At 45.9% G+C, this 17,686-nt stretch overlaps 1 protein-coding gene across 4 annotated transcripts in view; it reads left to right on the forward strand.

Moving 5' to 3' along the window:
* The window catches only part of LOC138576579 (CD209 antigen-like protein C), a 315,008-nt gene extending 308,256 nt beyond the window's left edge, over positions 1-6,752 (forward strand). For all 4 annotated transcript variants that reach the window (XM_069649568.1, XM_069649567.1, XM_069649566.1 and 1 more), the window contains one exon: positions 775-6,752. In XM_069649568.1, coding sequence (XP_069505669.1) covers positions 775-964 — 190 coding nt within the window. In that variant the 3' untranslated portion in view covers positions 965-6,752. The remainder of the gene's footprint in view (positions 1-774) is intronic.
* The last annotated feature ends 10,934 nt before the right edge of the window (positions 6,753-17,686 follow it).

The raw sequence follows: 17,686 nt of genomic DNA on the forward strand, positions 1-17,686 counted from the left end.
ACTACGTCAACCTGTAGATTCCAAGGAATGTGAGGGGAAGTTGCCGTCACTCACATACTTAAAAAGGCATTTTATTCAAGTGAAATTATGAAACCACCATGATCCTTTGTATGTGGATTGACCGTTCTCGCGCAAGCTGCAGCTGACTGTGCCTGTTCACTTTGAAGTGGTTTGTGTGATTTATGATGATAGTGGTACAAAATCCTTCTTTCTCTAGCCCTCTCTTTTCCTTTTCCGTGTCCTCGATTCGCGGGATTATTTGAATATTATAATGCCTAATTGGAATACATTGTGGAATGTGCATTACTGAGTAATTGTGTGTTCTAGCTAGGCATGGATGCCATGAACTTGAATTGTTATTTGTGTTCGTAACCGGGATAACATGTAAACTAAAATAAATGGCCAGTCATCAAATAATCGACTCATCCGAGGGACGGTACTTCGTCTGTCTTGTTTGTGTGCTTATCAATTAGTGCGTTTAACCCAACTTCCTAGTAACTTTAGCGACTTGATGAGAGAGGCCTTTCCTCAGTCAGTTTGCCTCTGCTGTGTTAATGGTGAGATTGTATTCCATTGTTTAAATCGGAGATGAACCGCTCTTTCCAAAGTGTAGTCACCATATGGAGTACACAGCATACATAGTGGGGAGGCTTTACTGCTCACGCGGGTTGCATTTCCTAGCACACTTTTCCACTTGTCCGGATGTGGCCTGACATTCTCCCTGACCAGTGGAAGAAGAGCGTCTCAATAGAACCTTGTTCTTTTTCCCCACAGATTCTGGCACTGCGATCAGCCGGACGATGCCTTCGGTGGTGAGGATTGCGTATTCGCGGGATATATTGGCCCTTGTACGCCCGAGCCCGGCCAGGTTCTAAATAACTGGAACGACGAGAATTGTGCACACGTGCAGCAATTCATCTGTGAAAAGAAGCCAAGCCTCGTTCGAATGCAGTTACCGCTTTAGAAAGAAAATGGAAAAAACACGAAATTCTCAGGAGTTCTATGAAATGTTGTGGAACACGAATGTATAAACGTATGCTTCCCTATTGTGTCTGCCATAAAATGCCTGTCTTTGTGGGTAACTGTAACCCTTTTTCCAATGTCAGGAGCAGGAGTGGGTGGGGTGCCCAGCTGCCACCTCACAGGGCTGAATGTGGAAATGGTGGTGTGGAACCCTATGTAGGAAGATTAGTGAAAATGTGAAGTGTTCCTCCCCAAACCACACCATTTTAGCCAATAGGAACGGAAAGAAATCTCAATCCAATCAGTGTGACAACATTTTCTACATGCTCTCATTGGCCAGAAATGACCTGATCGTATCCATTCAGAGAGTCCAGAAGGCTGGGGCGACTCTGATTGGCAGCGAGGAAGAGTGGGCTGGCCTCTCCCCCTAAGATCTTTGTCCAAGCTGCTGCTGTGCATTGCACTCCGGGAGGCAGAGCAGAAGCCTCGTCACTTACGGCTCAGCTAAAGGAGGGCTGTGGGGGCAGTCACCCCTCTGGGGCACCCCCAAACGAAAACCTGCCTCATCCGCTGCCCTCTATTCTAGCTGTGATGAGAACCAGAGTAAGGCCGTCATGCAAATAAATAATGGATCACCAGCCTACCACCCCAGACCAGTTAATAAACGCTTTAGTAAACCAGGCCCCATGTCTTTTCATATACAGTTTTAACAATAGAGAGCATTAAATGTGTAAAGCACTCTTTGCTGAGAGGCAAAATAATGTTACTTTAGTATGACTATTACTAGTAATTCTATACTTTATATTTCTGTGGGTTTGTGAGGACAGAAATTCCCCATGTGCAGAGTCTTGCCGATACTGAGACGCTAGTGAATTTTCCTTTCAATGTCGATCACGGTTTCGAAATGACAAGATACTACTTTCTTCTAGAATAGTGGATTGAAGGAGCAATGTTGCGCTTCACACAAGTGCAAATCACATTAAAAACACACATCTTTTTGATTTTTTTATTAATCTGTTTAACACAAACTTTTAAAAAATTAATTTCATCCTTCATTATCACATCAACACACTCTTTTAAAACTCTAACATTTCTACTAAAACTTGAGTAACAAAAGCCACACTGTCATTCAACAGTACCTCTTAAAACCCCATCAAGTTCCTTCTCATTTATTCCATCCACGAGATTATCTTTTAAATTAGTGTATTTTATATTTTATTTCATGTTGTTTCCTTGATAGAGAGGAAAATGATACCATCCAGAAATCTTATTAAGGCAAACGTCATCCTAAAACGTTTATCCCCACATAATAATTCCCACCATTTGTCTTCCTCCATTAACGGGTATTCCCATCTGAGTTCACCTAAACATGTATTTCTCCACGCCTTTAATCCTAGACAATCCATGACTAAGGGTTTCAGTGATTCAACCTGATTTTTTTTCTTTACAACCTCGACACTCATTGCCATTGTCGCACCTTCCTGCGTTCCTATATCTAAATATTTCCTTGGTGGGAAATACATTCATGCAAAAGCGAATGAACTGATCTCCATGATGTCTACTCGGAAACCTTTCCGGGTATTTTGGCAACCTGTTTAAATATTCAACATCCTCCCTTAGATGTGTAAAGAAAATCTACTCATTCTTTTTCTCCCACGTTTCTGCCCAATCATCTGCGCAGTATACTCATTTTACGGATTCTGGGGTAGCTTTCAATTGTTCTTCCATCACTCCCAATTTTTTAAAGATATTTTCCCAAAACAGCAAATATGTATGACCTTTTTTATTAATCAGAATTGGTTTGCCATTTGATGGTGTACTGTACATTTGCCCAAGTGCAAATGCCTTTTATGCAGGCGCAAACAGCATTTCTATGTCCGGATTTGTATTTGCGGTAGGGCAAATGACTTTGATTAGGCCACCCTTTTGTGCCCGGCTTCTGCAACTATGCACATATATAGATTGCTGTAAAGTGACGGATAACCATGTAACTACTGTACTACACAAGTCACTGGAGGTGAAGGATTTGCTCACTACTAGCACTTTATACCATTGAGTTTTTGCTGCTTATACCACCTACAATACTTTGTTTTAACTTTATAAACAGCACAAGACCACTAATAAATACTGGTCTGATTCATGAAAACCTGTGTATTCTAATGCTTAATAAGGTTACAAATAATGTACATGCTACACCTGAACTGTTCTCTAGTGTACCCCTCATGACAAAGACATACATCTGTTTTACCAAATTGACAGTAAAACAGTGAAATACCCAGGGAAGGACACCCCCATGTATCCATTTGCAAATAACAGCACTGCTTTTGCAGTGCACTAATGTAATTGTGCTTTTGCAATGTTCATTTGCACTTCTACAAGTGTACATTAATATGGCCACTGAGACCACATTTTTTAACATTCGTACTGGTGCTAATAAATGAGCAAGTGCATTTACAGATTTGCTGCTTGTATACTGTGCAATGGAGCAAACAGGTTTTGCCCCAATCCATATTCCATAACAATTTTTGCAATGCTGCGAAATGGATTGGCCCATTTTGACATTTTTTTCGGCCAGTGTGATAGGGAATAAGAGCCAGGGGGTTATACTCAATCAGACAGTGGAACGGTTCAGAGTCAAATGCACCTGTCATTGGGTCTACGAAATTGAACAGGATAATATTCAACAGTGGTGGGTGGTGGATTTTTGAACTAATATGACCTAAATGTTTTCCACAAATTAAGTCTAATATGCACGATAGTTAAGGTGAGTATCGAGATACATAGGAAATCAAAAACATGAATTGCTAATTATGTTAGCAGGAAGTAGCAGTGGAAGCACAATTCCTGCAGTCACATTGCTGTGCTTGTTTGAGCTTAGAGGCAGCGCATTGCAAACTAACGCCAACGCTGGGCTTCAAAAACCTGGTTAGCCAAGCGTCAGCGGCACTGGAAGGGCAGTTCCTGCTGTCTCATTGCTGTGCTGGTTTGTGCTGAGAGAGGCTGAGAGGCAGAGCACTGCAAAATGGCACAGACACAGGACTTGGAAAAACCTGGTTAGCGCAAGCGTCAGTGTAGGTGGAACAGCAGTTCCTAAGGTGTGCCGCGGGGGTCCAGGAACATGCAACTGCTCCATAAGACTAATATTCCTTTCATGCGGAGAACAGAGAAACATGCAGCGTAAGTCTTTCCACCCTGCCCTCAGCGATTATTGCCAGAACAAGAGATGACAGACTAGTGTTATGAGGGAATGTGACTGTGCCCTTAAGGGGCAGGGTATAAGAGGAGGAAGAGGAGGAGCCTCAGGGAGGAAGAGGCAGTTAAGATTAAAGTAGAGATTCAAGCTAGATGGTGTTGTGTGTCCTCCTTATCCATATATATATATATATATGTATATATATATATATATATATATATATATATATGCACGTGCACTCATAAACAACTGGCGACGAGGATAAAATAATCTAGTATAGAGAAACAGAAGCGAATACCAGCAGCGAACCAGTGCGCTCGCTCACCACATGGTGTCCCGTCCTGGCAGCCATCCTTCACCAAGGGCCAAAGTTGAAACCCACTTGCCGGCACCCAGCGTCCTTCGTGAGCCAATGCCCTTGCCCCCCATAGCTCACAGCCACGCGCTGTGCCAGCAGCTGTCCCTCTGCAGTGACGCCCGCTAGCTGGATTCCAGCGTCCTTTGCATCCGGAGACGTGTCTGGATCTCCCACGGGGTGAAGCCCGCATCCTAGTGACAGTGATCCCGCCCACCGCCAAGAAGAGGAACGTCATCCGCCAACACCAGCCTGCCAGAAAACACGCTTGTATTACCACACCAAAGCGGAGCGGAACAGAGTAACGGAACAGAGGGCTGTCTCATGGGTGGTAAAACAGAAGAAAGACTACTAAAGATAAAAAGAAAAAAGTGATAGAGACTCGATTCACATGGAACCACTGAGGGGCAGGAGATACGATTACAGGAGAAACAAGAGAGTACACAAAATCAATGAAATAGGAAGAATGTGCAGGTACCTAAGCAACATTAAAGGGTCCACCGAAATCCAGCCAGGTACCCAAGCAACATTAACCTGCCCCAGATGACGGGGTCAAATTTGCATCGACATGCCAACTGGCCACGTGTAGCTACTAACATCCTGCGGCGACAACAGCAGGGTTTACCCACCCACAGCCCTGCCCATGCCCACACCCTACTGGAAGCCACACGGACAGGTCAAGCAACGCTGGCCACAGTAAAGGGGAAAGGGAAGGCAGAGAGGACTGCAGTACCACTGCCTAGTTCTTGCAACCAGAAGGAGAGCACCAGCTCACAAAGCAGACATGGTGGACTAAGTAGGAGACCTAGGAAGAGCGCAGCAGGTAACCAGCAATGTAGTGTTCCTGAGAACGCCCTGCCCATTCAACCTTCAACCACAGCTGGACAGGGGTCCCAGATGGACTGAGTAGGTTGAAGAATTTGACGAGTTCATCAAAGCCATGGTGGAAGAGAAGTTGTAGAGGAGGTCCCAGACATGGCCTGCACCCCTGCTCCACATTTCGAGATGCCAGCAAAGTACTCGCAAAGATATGTGACGTACGAGGAGCAGCTGAACAAACACAGAGCTGGAGTGGGCCTCTGCCCTGTGTACGTTAGAAGATCAGTACCTGTTGAAGTGCCCATAACCAGACCGCCCTGGGCTGCACGGTACCCAATCAGACAACCGTACCTGCCATTGGTACGAAACGATGAGTATTTACAAACTGTCCACGAGGAAACCCCGAAGGCCTTAATGGAAGGCCAATGGAAATAGACTAAGGGCCTAGGCAGCCCCGAGAACAACCAGAAGTGGCTACTGAAAGCTAGCATGCCCGTACCAGTGACTGCTAGAATAAATGTAATGGACAGAGAGGAGAGATAAAGTTCAAACGTAAGGAAACGCTGCCATGAGACACGATGGAAGCAACCGCCCTATCGAATGTGTGTAATAAGCTTGAAATGCAAGATGCTCAGAAATCGATACTGCCTGCAATGCTTAGTAGAAGAATAGAGCGGCAAGTGCCAGAGCATGCCAGCCCGCCCGTGAAGGTCAAGATAAGAGAGGCCCATGCAGGTGGCCAAGCGAACACAGAATTAAATACACGAAAAGATGGAAAACTAAAGCAGATTCACGGTGAACTAGCACGTGACCAGCCAGGCGCGAAGATGTACCACCGCCTGATGTCATCCAGAACCCGAGGATAACATAACTTTTCCTGATAAGAGGCTACAGATCCGAGGCCATACCCAGCCAACTAATTGACACATAGCCCTAAAACACTGATTGATGGAAAGGAGGAAGGGTGAATCTTGGGACACTAGGCACCTGGGTGTCTATTCTGCATGCTGCTAATTAAAGTGAAGATTTATGTTTAGGGGTGTAACTTGCCCAATCATGATAGACCATGTAATCTAGGGTCCTATAGACACTGTAACCAATGAGACGTTGTACTTGTAGTGACGTCAATCACGTGTGTTGTAGAGGGATGGGCATAGACGCCCACCCGATAAGAGTTATCCAATCCAATTGCTTTATTTCCATATACAGATATAACACCTATACTTAAGTTACCTTTCCTAACCAATTATGCTGCATGATGATTTTTTATGGAAGTAGACATCAATGATGATGAAGTTTGCCCATAAAAGAGGCTGTTGTACTGAAGTTCGGGGAAGTCGGGGTGAGGCAGGTGTTTGTGATGCTGCTGATCTCCATATGCTGATGCATGTATCATTAAACAGACTTCCCTTTGCCAATTAACTGAGTCCTGATTATTGAACCTTGCTGGAGTATGTGAATCCCGCACTCTGTCCTCGCATGGTGCAGCTATCTTGTATTACTAGTTTTCGAGGTTGAGTACTGACCAATGGGCCCGTCAGTAATTTCCTCTCCACGTCAACGCTTGGTAGCAGAGGATGGTTTCGGCCATCGATTAGTGATAATCGATTGATATAGTTATAAGACACCTTTTAAAAACGACGGCATGAAGTAACTCTGGGCCTTCGGTTACATCACAAGTCCTTTCGCCATTCTGGCTGAGTAAGCTGAGAAGCTCCCCGTGGACAATGATAGTGTAATTATTCCCAAAAATCTGCAGTGGGTCTGAAGGAACCCGCTTTTACAAGCATAACTCTTCTCATTCCCACGGGCAGCGGATCGGACGAAAACCATAAGAGCTGGAAGAGGAAGGGGCGGTGATCCTGAAATTCCAGAGAGGACAAGTGATGATCGGTGAGTGAAACGACGAAAACTCGTATGTCGGCAAAAGTCTTATAGGCCTTAGAGTAAGAAGGGGAAAGGTAACGGTGGGTGGCAGAGAAAAATAATATAGCTAGAAGTAGGAAAGACTGTACAAATATATAGGGGGTAAAGACCTAGGCACTTGATATCAAAACTGCAAAGAATACCGGGGGGGCACCCAAGAGAAAAACGGTAAGTGATACCGGGAGGGCACCCGAGACAAAAACTGTAAGGGATACCGGGAGGGCACCCGAGAGAAAAACTGTAAAATTCGCCTTGTTCCTGTGCTTTAAAGAGTGGTCAGAAGGATCTTGAACCCAGAGCCCACAGAGAGGAGGACGCTAGGCTACGATGACGTTTAAAGACATCATAAAGGGGTAGTTCAAATCCCATGTCGGGGTATTAATTAGAAGGCAGGTATATGTATGACCAGCTGGTGTCTGTCTAGTCTGTCAAGCATCTGTTATATATGTCCTCTGTATGCTGAATGTGGAAAGATTGTGTTATCAAATTAATGGCAATGCATTTTTGCTTTACGCGATTCTGTAAATGAGAGGGAATCGCCACTGAATTGATGCGTTTTAAGTAGAATTGTTGGTATAAAGTTGCAGAAATATTGTATTGGAGCTTGCGTATGTGGTGCTCGCTCATAATAGCGTAACATTGGAACACTGTGCGATTATTGTTGGTGACAATGGTGAGAAAGGAAGAAATTACCCCACTCGCACATTTGTGCAAGCAGTTGCCAAAGCACGCTACAAAACTGAAGAAATATGGTAAAGAATGGGTTAAGGGCACTGCAAATAAAATGTTTATGCCGTAGTCCCAAAATGGGTCATTGTCGAAGGCTGTTTTACAGCATATGACTACCTTCTTGCATGCCACATATAGCGGGAAGAAGCTCGAGAAACGCCTTGCTGTTCTCGAGCTATGGAAAATGTTTGAATAAGTAAAGGAAGAAGAGCCCCCCGCAGATTGGATATTAAATGTATCTACAGAGGTAGGTGAGACGCCAACCGCGCCACCTGCCCCACCGGAACCAGTTACTGAAGAAAGTGAGTCAGAGGGTCTGCACCCACTAAGAGAACTGAATGCAGCCACAGGGTATATCAACCCTGCATATGAGTCACCTGCGTGTAGCAGTGACGAGACGAAAGAGAAGGAACAGGAAATCAACACGGCCTCCACGATCCCGTGGGACAAAGAGAGGCGAGGTGAGAAAAGGAAGGATCAGGCACAAACGTGTGCACCCCTCGATAGAGAGAGAGAGAGAGAGAGAAAGAAACAGAAAGGAAGCAATGAGTTAACATTTGCAAAGGACGAATGGATGGGAGGGCAGATATTATTGAAATTAGATGGAAAAGGAAGCGATGATGCAAGGCCAAGTGAATGGTCTGATGAGGTGAAAAGAAAGGAAAGGGAGAAAGAAGTGGAGATGAAGGACGAAAAGGCACGAAGGAAGGAAAGGTTGAGGCGGGAACAAATATATCGCGAAGAGCAAGGAATACCGCTCAGTCGCACACAATGCGCTGCCAATGAAAAGTACAGGCAGGACATGCTAAAGTTAGAGGAAGAGAAGAGAATGCCCGAAAGAAAAGTAAAAAAGTGATAAGATGAGGAAGATAGAAGGGCAAGGAAACGTAGACATGAACGAATGAGGGAAGTAGACAAGGCTGGAGAGGAAGCGAAAAAGGGAAGAGAAATGGATGAGGAAGAAGAGCGTAAACGCATGCAAAGGGTGCGAGATTTAGAATATTTGCAACGGGAAGTGGAAAAACCCAATCCTGTAGTAGGCTGGGAAGACATAGAGGAATTCTTTCCTGCAAACGATGTGGTACCAGGTACAAGCGGGACAGGTATTGATGATGACTTCGACACCAGAAGCAACGGGGAACCGATTGATAAAATATATGATGAGATGGGCCTGGAACGAATCTCCCAAGAGGGAAGGGAAGATGAGCACTTGGAGAGCACCCAGCTATATGACACTGAGGATGTCACCCAAAGTAGTGGGAGTAGGGGACTGTCCCTAGATAGACTCGAAGTTGAGCAGAACGAAGATGATACAAGAAGCTGTGTGAACTGGGAGTATTCAGAGTCTGACTCGGAAGGGGAAACGGGTCAAACAGTGTATGACGAAAGGAGACGGTGCGAAAAGCAGCACCCAGGGAACCGAGAGGTACGATGCTCAGATGCTAGCGGGTCCACAAGTAGGACACCGAAGTCCGCTGGACAGTCCAGCCGACATAAAGAGACATCCCAGAGGGGGGCGTCAGCCCCTGCCTATGTGGACAGGCTAAGAGCATTACCAGGCAGGCGGCAAGGCGGAAACGCCACCCTGGCAAAAGACCAGAAAGATAGAGAGGACTGCGCATTCCAATTCCCGCTATTAGAGAAAGGGGGAGCAAGACCGCGGTATATTCCTTGGCCGCACATGGACCGCAAGAATCTTAAAAATAAACTTCCCATGCTGACGTCGGGGGCTGGGAAGTGGATACATGAGTTAGAGAAAATGACAGGGGGTGTCACTCTAGCCATATGGGACATTAAGGGACTCCTAATTGCTATACTTGGCGAAGGAGCAGATGATATGTGGAAAAGGGCAGGCTACCCTGGGGTGACCATAACTAATACCACTCATGACGGAGCGCCATTTAATAACTGTAGGGCAGCAGTGTGGAAAGCGCTGCGTATATTATATCCGGACACATCAGATATGGGAGCTATAATGACTCATAAAATGAAAGAGTCAGAGGATCCGTTGCTATATATCCAACATTTTCAGGACACGTGGGTACTCGAAACGCATGAATCTTGGACAAATTCTATCCCTGTATTCTACCATATATTGTGCCCAGGGTTACCAGACCGGTGCAAAAACAGCTAAAAAAATTGGTAGGAGTAGAAGCTAAACCATGCGCTGAAATCCAGTTGACGATTGCACATTATTGTAGATTGTTGCAAGAAAAGAATCGAAAGAAAGAGGCAACACGTAAGGGAGAGGAGGCAAAGCTAGTGCAAAGGAAGCTCTCAAAATACGCTCTCGAGGGAGCCATGTTGACAAGCCCAGTCGATTCGAGTGCACAACGTGCAACTGAACCGCCGCAGAACAATCAGGGTAATGCGGGATTTTACCCAAGAGGGAGAGGTTTTGGAGGAAGAGGATGGCAGAGTAATCAGGGAGAGTTTCGAGGTAACCAAGGAGGTTATCAAAATGTTTAACGTGGTGTTCAGAATGCGCAGATGGGCCGTCCAAGCATGCCAGATGGACACATGACCCGACCACCGCCAGCGTGCTGGCTATGTGGAATGACAGGACATAGGGTGCGCATGTGCAGAAGGCAAGGAATGTGGCAGAACAACCAAGGGATGGGGGCAGGCATGGTGAATCAACCTGTTACCCCACAACAGGGCAATGCACAAAACTATACTGTGCAGCAACAGGCACCTAGTTCACAGCAAGGTGCGCAGCAAGTAGTCCAGCCACAGAACATAGGGAATGTGCCGCAGGGGCAAGTGGCTCCGGGCACTAATTCAGATGGAGGAAACCCACAGGTATACAATGGACCGAACCTATACATGAAATCGGATGGGTCACAGGGGACTCTGATGTGTTCTATCCTATCAGTGACACCAGACCCTCACAGGGAACCTAGGGTAAATGTCACCATAGGGGGGAAAGAATATTCCTTCTTAGTTGACACGGGTGCAATGCGCTCGTGCATACGGGAAGGCATGTTTTCCTTGTCCGGCGAGGCAATAGACACCCAGAGTTTTACTGGAGCAGGATGGGGGCAGGCATGGTGAATCAACCTGTTACCCCACAACAGGGCAATGCACAAAACTATACTGTGCAGCAACAGGCACCTAGTTCACAGCAAGGTGCGCAGCAAGTAGTCCAGCCACAGAACATGGGGAATGTGCCGCAGGGGCAAGTGGCTCCGGGCACTAATTCAGATGGAGGAAACCCACAGGTATACAATGGACCGAACCTATACATGAAATAGGATGGGTCACAGGGGACTCTGATGTGTTCTATCCTATCAGTGACACCAGACCCTCACAGGGAACCTAGGGTAAATGTCACCATAGGGGGGAAAGAATATTCCTTCTTAGTTGACACGGGTGCAATGCGCTCGTGCATACGGGAAGGCATGTTTTCCTTGTCCGGCGAGGCAATAGACACCCAGAGTTTTACTGGAGCTCATAGCAGAGTTGCCTTTACTGATGCACTCCCAGTCTCTGTGGGGCAGCACAACAAGAATGTACCGTTATTGTATTCACGTCAGTCCCCTGTAAATATCATGGGTCGGGACTTAATGACAAAGTTGAATATGACCATCTCTTCACTGAAGATGGCATAGTGTGCTCAACACCAGGAAAGCATTATTAAAACGTGTGCGAAATGATCAGAGCATATTCTGGACATGCAGCTATGAGAGCTGTACCGCTGGAGCCAGAAGTATTCGCATATGGGATACGAGTACTCATGGCGGGGTTACCAGGCCTTGCAGAAACAACTATGAGAACTCTGGATGAGTTTCTATTCAGACCAAGAATACCCATGCACGAAGAGGAAGGACAAGTATTTCCCTTAATGATACGCTCTGCCGCAGTGTGAGGAAAAGTGGTATTGGTTGAGGGATGCGCCGATGAGGGCAGACCATGGTGTGCGATAGTCGCCATTGAAGAAGGGTATCGAGTGACTGATGTCACCGATGACGATCTGTTTGAAGAACACCCCGACCTGGAAGAGACGCGGGTGGACGTGAGTCTAATATATTGGGTCAAAATGATCAGGCGGGAGGTACCGCAGAGAATGATACTAGCTTTAGTACGTCCAGAATACTTCGATGGTGACATGGCCAAGTGCCAACCAAAGTGTAGACCACAGGACCCTATTACGTAGGTCTCCTGAAAGGAGCCGGCGAAGTAAAAATTAAGTTGAGACCAGGAGCAATTCTGCCACGGGCTCGACAATATCCTATGTCCAGAGAAGCGGATGACGGGATTGCCAAAACAATCTCTGCCATGATGGAGCAGGGCATCCTGGTGACGTCAGAATCACCTTGCAACACAGTGATTTATCCTGTCAAGAAATCAAAGGGAGGGTCTTGGCATGTAATCCAGGATTTACGAGCCCTAAACGACATAGTCAAAGCCGAATTTACTTTAGTCCCGAATCCATCCACAATCCTGTGCAACATACCCACTGAGGCGAAATACTTCACGGTGAACGATTTGAAAAATGCATTCTTCTCGGTTCCATTGCACCGTGATTCACAAGACCTGACATCGTTTACTTTCAGGCAAATGCGCCTGAAAAGCACAAGGTTGCCACAGGGGTATTGCGAGTCTCCATCTATTTTCAACAGAGTCCTGCAAATGGACCTAAGCAATATTGCGGTGGACAGTGTTGTATTGCAGTACGTAGATGACATTCTGATCTGCAGCACCACTAAAGAGCAATGAAGGCGCAACTCTGTCCAGCTATTGACCATATTGGCTGAGAAGGGATACAAAGTGGACAAAGACAAGCTGCCGTACTGCCAACAGGAGGTGTTGTACATAGGGCAGCTAATCTCCCATGAGGGGTAAAGGGTAACCCCAGAAAGGGCCGCGGCTATCATGAACACGGCCAAGCCGCGCACGATAAAACAAATGCAAAGCTTCCTAGGCCTGTGCAACTATGTCAGAGCATGGATCTTTGACTACAGCTCATATACCAAGCCTTTGTTGCAGGCCCTTAAAAAGGCCCAGGCGACGCGAGAAGAGATTGAATGGAATGAAGGAATGGAGAAAGGGTCACAGAACTTAAGGGGGCAATTTGTAAGGCCCCAGTTCTCGGGATTCCTGATTATGCTGAGGAATTCTATCTGATTTCTCATACCAATGGCAATTTTATGACAGCAGTGCTCGCGCAGCGAACCTCACTGGGGTATAAACCCCTAGCATATTACAGTGGGAGTCTGGACCCGGTCATGAAGGGCCACTTCCCATGTGAACAAAATCTAGCTGCCGCCACGTTTGCCATTGAGAAGGCGTCATCCATTGTGATGGGGTGCTCCATGACACTATATGTTGAGCACTCGTTATTCGCCATACTGGAAAAGCCAAAGGGCACACTGACTTCTCAGAGAGCATCAGCCTACGAGGTGATCATCTCTGACCCATCGATCAAAATAGTGCGATGTAAAACTGTGAACCCTGCTATGTTTATAGCTGAGCCAGTCACAGAGGGAGAACCTGTGCATGACTGTGCGAACTATGAGGAATTTTATGATGAGATCCCCAGGGTAAAGCAAAATCCCCTGGCAGTTGGAGAGATCGTCTTTATTGACAGGTATTCGAGAATCGACCAAGAAGATGGACAAAGATATACAGGCATGGCCGTAATCAAACACATGGCAAATGGAGAGTTCCGAGTACTTCTCAGTGCACGAATACCATCTCATTATTCAGCGCAGGCTGCAGGGCTAGTGGCACGGATACTCGTCATTGAGAACCATTTCGTGTCACGTGGAAATCACGAAGCAGACACGGAAGCCAAACGTATGGCATCCAAAACTGAAACAATCATAGACGTGGAGGTGGCACGTACCCATGAAAGAATGATGGTAGCACGAGCCACACCAGAAGCTTATAGCAATATGGGGCAGTGACAGTTAATGGAGCTCCAGGGGGAGGCACCTCAGGAGGAGAAAAATGTATGGAAGCGTTGAGGGTGTTCTTTAAACCCCTCAGGCGGATTGTGGAGGCAAGACAGCACTGGTAAACCAGTAATGCCTGTCGCCCTTCTAAAGATAGCTCTAGAACAGCTCCACTACCCTTTACACCTGTCGAGAGAAAATCTTGCTGCAACTCTCGCAGAAGACTGGTTTATACCGAATTTAGCAGAGCATGTGGCATTCTTTATGGTAAATTGCATTATCTGCCAACAATTCACCTCTGGGCACACATTAAAGGTAGTGAGAGGAGTCATCCCTAGACCAAATGGACCTTCCCAGCACCTGCACATCGATTATGTTGATATGATCCAGGTGTGTAATGGGTACAGGTATTTACTTGTGGTGGTGTGCCCCTTCTCTAGGTGGGTAGAAGCAGGTCCCTGTACACACCCCGATGCTGCCTGTGCTGCTAAATTCCTGGTGAGAGAGGTCTTCCCTAGATGGGGGGTGTGTGAGGTTATTAAATCAGACAATGGGCCTCATTTCAGGAACACAGTGTTCGAACAGATTAGCTTGTTGCTTGGTATAAAGCACAAGTTCTTGTCGGTTTATCATCCAGAGGGAAATGGGATATGTGAACGAATCAACGGCTTGCTTAAGGAAAGGATAGTGAAGTTGAAACTCACATTAAGAAAGGGATGGATGCACTGCCTTCCACTGGCATTGTATGCTCTTCGGAACCAACCAGGCTCCGACCATCATCTTACGCCACACAAAGTGGTCACTGGGAGGAGAATGAGAACCCCTCTTATCCCCGAGATAGAGCCAGATGTGATGCCCAATCTACTAGTCTACTAGGGAGGTTCTGGGAGCAGAAATGAAGGCGTACCTTGACTGTCTCATAGCCAGCACCTCTATCATTTCAGGCCAGCTGCAGCGACGGCGGAAAGGGGATAACACAGCATGAATCACAACAGATAGTTCTGATGAAGACACAACTCTCAACCTTAATGTACCCCCTGTCTTCCCGGGGGACAGAGTTCTAGTGAAGAACTTTACGAGAAAGAAATGGGACAAACCAAGGTTTAACGGCCCCTTCATCGTAGAGGACTGTACCCCATCCGCTGTCAAGCTTGTGGGAAGAAGAGCCTGGATATTTCTGAACAATGTCAAACCCTTTGTAGGGGAAAGTCTTCCTGCTGCACTCAACGAAGAAGAACCTACAGACAACGAAGACGAACCCCAGCCCGTACAGACAAGATCTATGGTGAGGAAGAAGGACGCATGAACAGACAAGTAATGAGAAAGCAAGAAAAGTGAAACTTGTAAAACAAGACATTTCCTCAAGCCAAGTGAAAAGTGTCAAAAGAACAAGCACAAACAATCAATATAGCCTACAAAGAACGTTGTGAAAATTGTGTCCACGATTGAACTTTGTTATGCACGAAAGAAACAATAATAAGCAAGCAAACACTCTCTGCAGCCAAAAGTGCACGGTAAATGAAGAAAATCACGCATTCATATCGGCAAAAGCGTTGATCTCATGAACATTTAAAACCACACGAAGCATTCATAAGCCTAAGACTCTGGTAAGCAACAGAACCGGACATTCCTGAGAACTGAAACTTATCCTGAAGGACCCAGCATAAAGACTTTGTTCACGATCACATGGTTCGTCCCAGCAGAAGCCTCAAGTGGGATGTGCTCACCTATTTTCAACTAGTTGTATTGTCCTATCTGTCACTTATAGGCAGAGAAGCCAGCATTACTGAATTCATTCAAGACCCTGCGAACAAGAAAATAATCCGACAACTACTGACAGTCATAACAAAAACTTTAATCACACTGCCCGAACACAGTGGAAGAGACACAGATGCTTCCACCACAGGTTATCATTGACGAGATCCCCTGTACGTTGTTCTTCCGGATCATAGAAGAGTATCCAGGACTCGTTGGAAGAACTACTGACACCCTATCCTTCATCAGAGATCCAGAAAACAATTACTTCCTCAACCAAGTGTGGTACAAGTTGAACCACGTGGTTGCAACTCACGCAGCAAGAAAGTGCAAAACTTGTTCGCATCAAAAGAAGGGACTGTGATCAGGACCCAGCGAATGAGGCAAATGCCCCTATCACCTGAAGATACACGGCTGGCACACAACGTTTTGCTTCGATTAGTCACAGACTATCCGGAAATGGTGGGGAGACCTGCAGATGTGGACGTCATCACCTTTCTTAGGAATCCGGCAAACATCCCACACATGGGCGCACTCCTCCAAGGCATCATGCTCCAAGTGGAGTTGTCCAATTTCCAGCGAGAATTCCTGAGGAGATTTCAGTGAGACTATTGGACGAGAGACAGATCAAAGGGGAAGAACTGATCGCACTGAAAGAAAGGCATGTGACTTCAGAGCCAAAGACCCTGAACAAATGTCATTAACACCCGCAGACAGTCGCTACGCTTTTCGAGTTTTCTTTCATCTCATCAAAAACATCCCAGAACTAGTGGGCAGACCCAGCAATGTCGACATACCCAGCTTTCTTAATGATCCATCAAAGACTGCCCAATTAAACAGACTCCTAAGGGCTATTGCATCACAACTAAGGAGCAACTATGGACATCCACTGCTAAGAAGAGCCTTAGAAGGGGGCGTTCCAAAATAATCCTTTTCATCATCCCCAGCCGGGGACAAAGCAAGAAAACAAAGACACAGTTCTTCATGCTTTCAACATAGGACAGGTCGAGAAGAGCAGAAACAAAGATAACAACCTATTGTTCTATTTTTTATTTTTCGTGTTCATCCTCTCTCGCAGTGGAGTAAATGGGGGAGAGAGAGACTGTTCAGCGACTTGACCTCGAAGGACCAAGTGAAAGGAACAAAGACCCGAACTTCACTGCCGTGTTTACCGTTTTCAACCTTTTTCTTATTTTTTCCTACCTCCTCATATGTTCACTTTTATTTTTATTTTTGTTTTTATTTTTTCAATGGTTTATCTACGCGTGATGTGTAACGAATCAATTTTTATGGTGTCGCTGCAAACAAATTCCTGCATGTCTTTGGGCCAAGACGAATTGGGAAGGTGCCCTGGGAATGCGTTGTATACACAAATGCAGGAAGAATGTGATGTGCTAAAAACGGTAGTCTAACCTTTTTCCATAGTCTAGCAAAGGATCCGTACTCCATAACTAGAGACTTCCGTCATCACTCGCAAGAGGGGGGACATTAAACTGCACCCGTCACTTTAGTGTTTGCTGAACTTTTTTAAGTAAATAACTATTGACTATGGACTTGTTCGAGATGGGGGCCCAAAACGGTAATTTAGTTGTGCCACCAGTGGATGGGCGCCCCCGCTTTCCTGGAAGGAGGTGCTGCAAACTGTCCTTCAAGGCAATCATAGGTATATGTATAGTGATTATTGTAGTATTTTTGTCGTTAACAATCAGAACTGCATTTTTTATTGGTGCACGAAGCATCCCAATGTCCGTGCATCCACCAGGTAATGAGCGTCTGGGCCCCACAAAGGCACCCAGACCTTATATTGTCATCCCTGTTTCAAGAAAAAATGATGATAAAGCAAATGATTTACAGTTTAATTTAATTAGCAGTGATATGGATGCACCTGAAATTATGAATGACGAGAAAAGCTGTAGACAGGGTCAGCACGGAATGAATGATAACATAGCACTGTCCACAGCATGCACCCACACACTAAGTGCACACGAGCAAGGGCAAGTATCAATGGCTGTGAGATCCCAGGCCGAACCGACAGAAAACAAAAAGATA

Source organism: Ambystoma mexicanum, chromosome 1p (genome assembly GCF_040938575.1).
Source record: "Ambystoma mexicanum isolate Mex_15411 chromosome 1p, UKY_AmexF1_1, whole genome shotgun sequence".
Lineage (NCBI taxonomy): Eukaryota > Metazoa > Chordata > Amphibia > Caudata > Ambystomatidae > Ambystoma > Ambystoma mexicanum.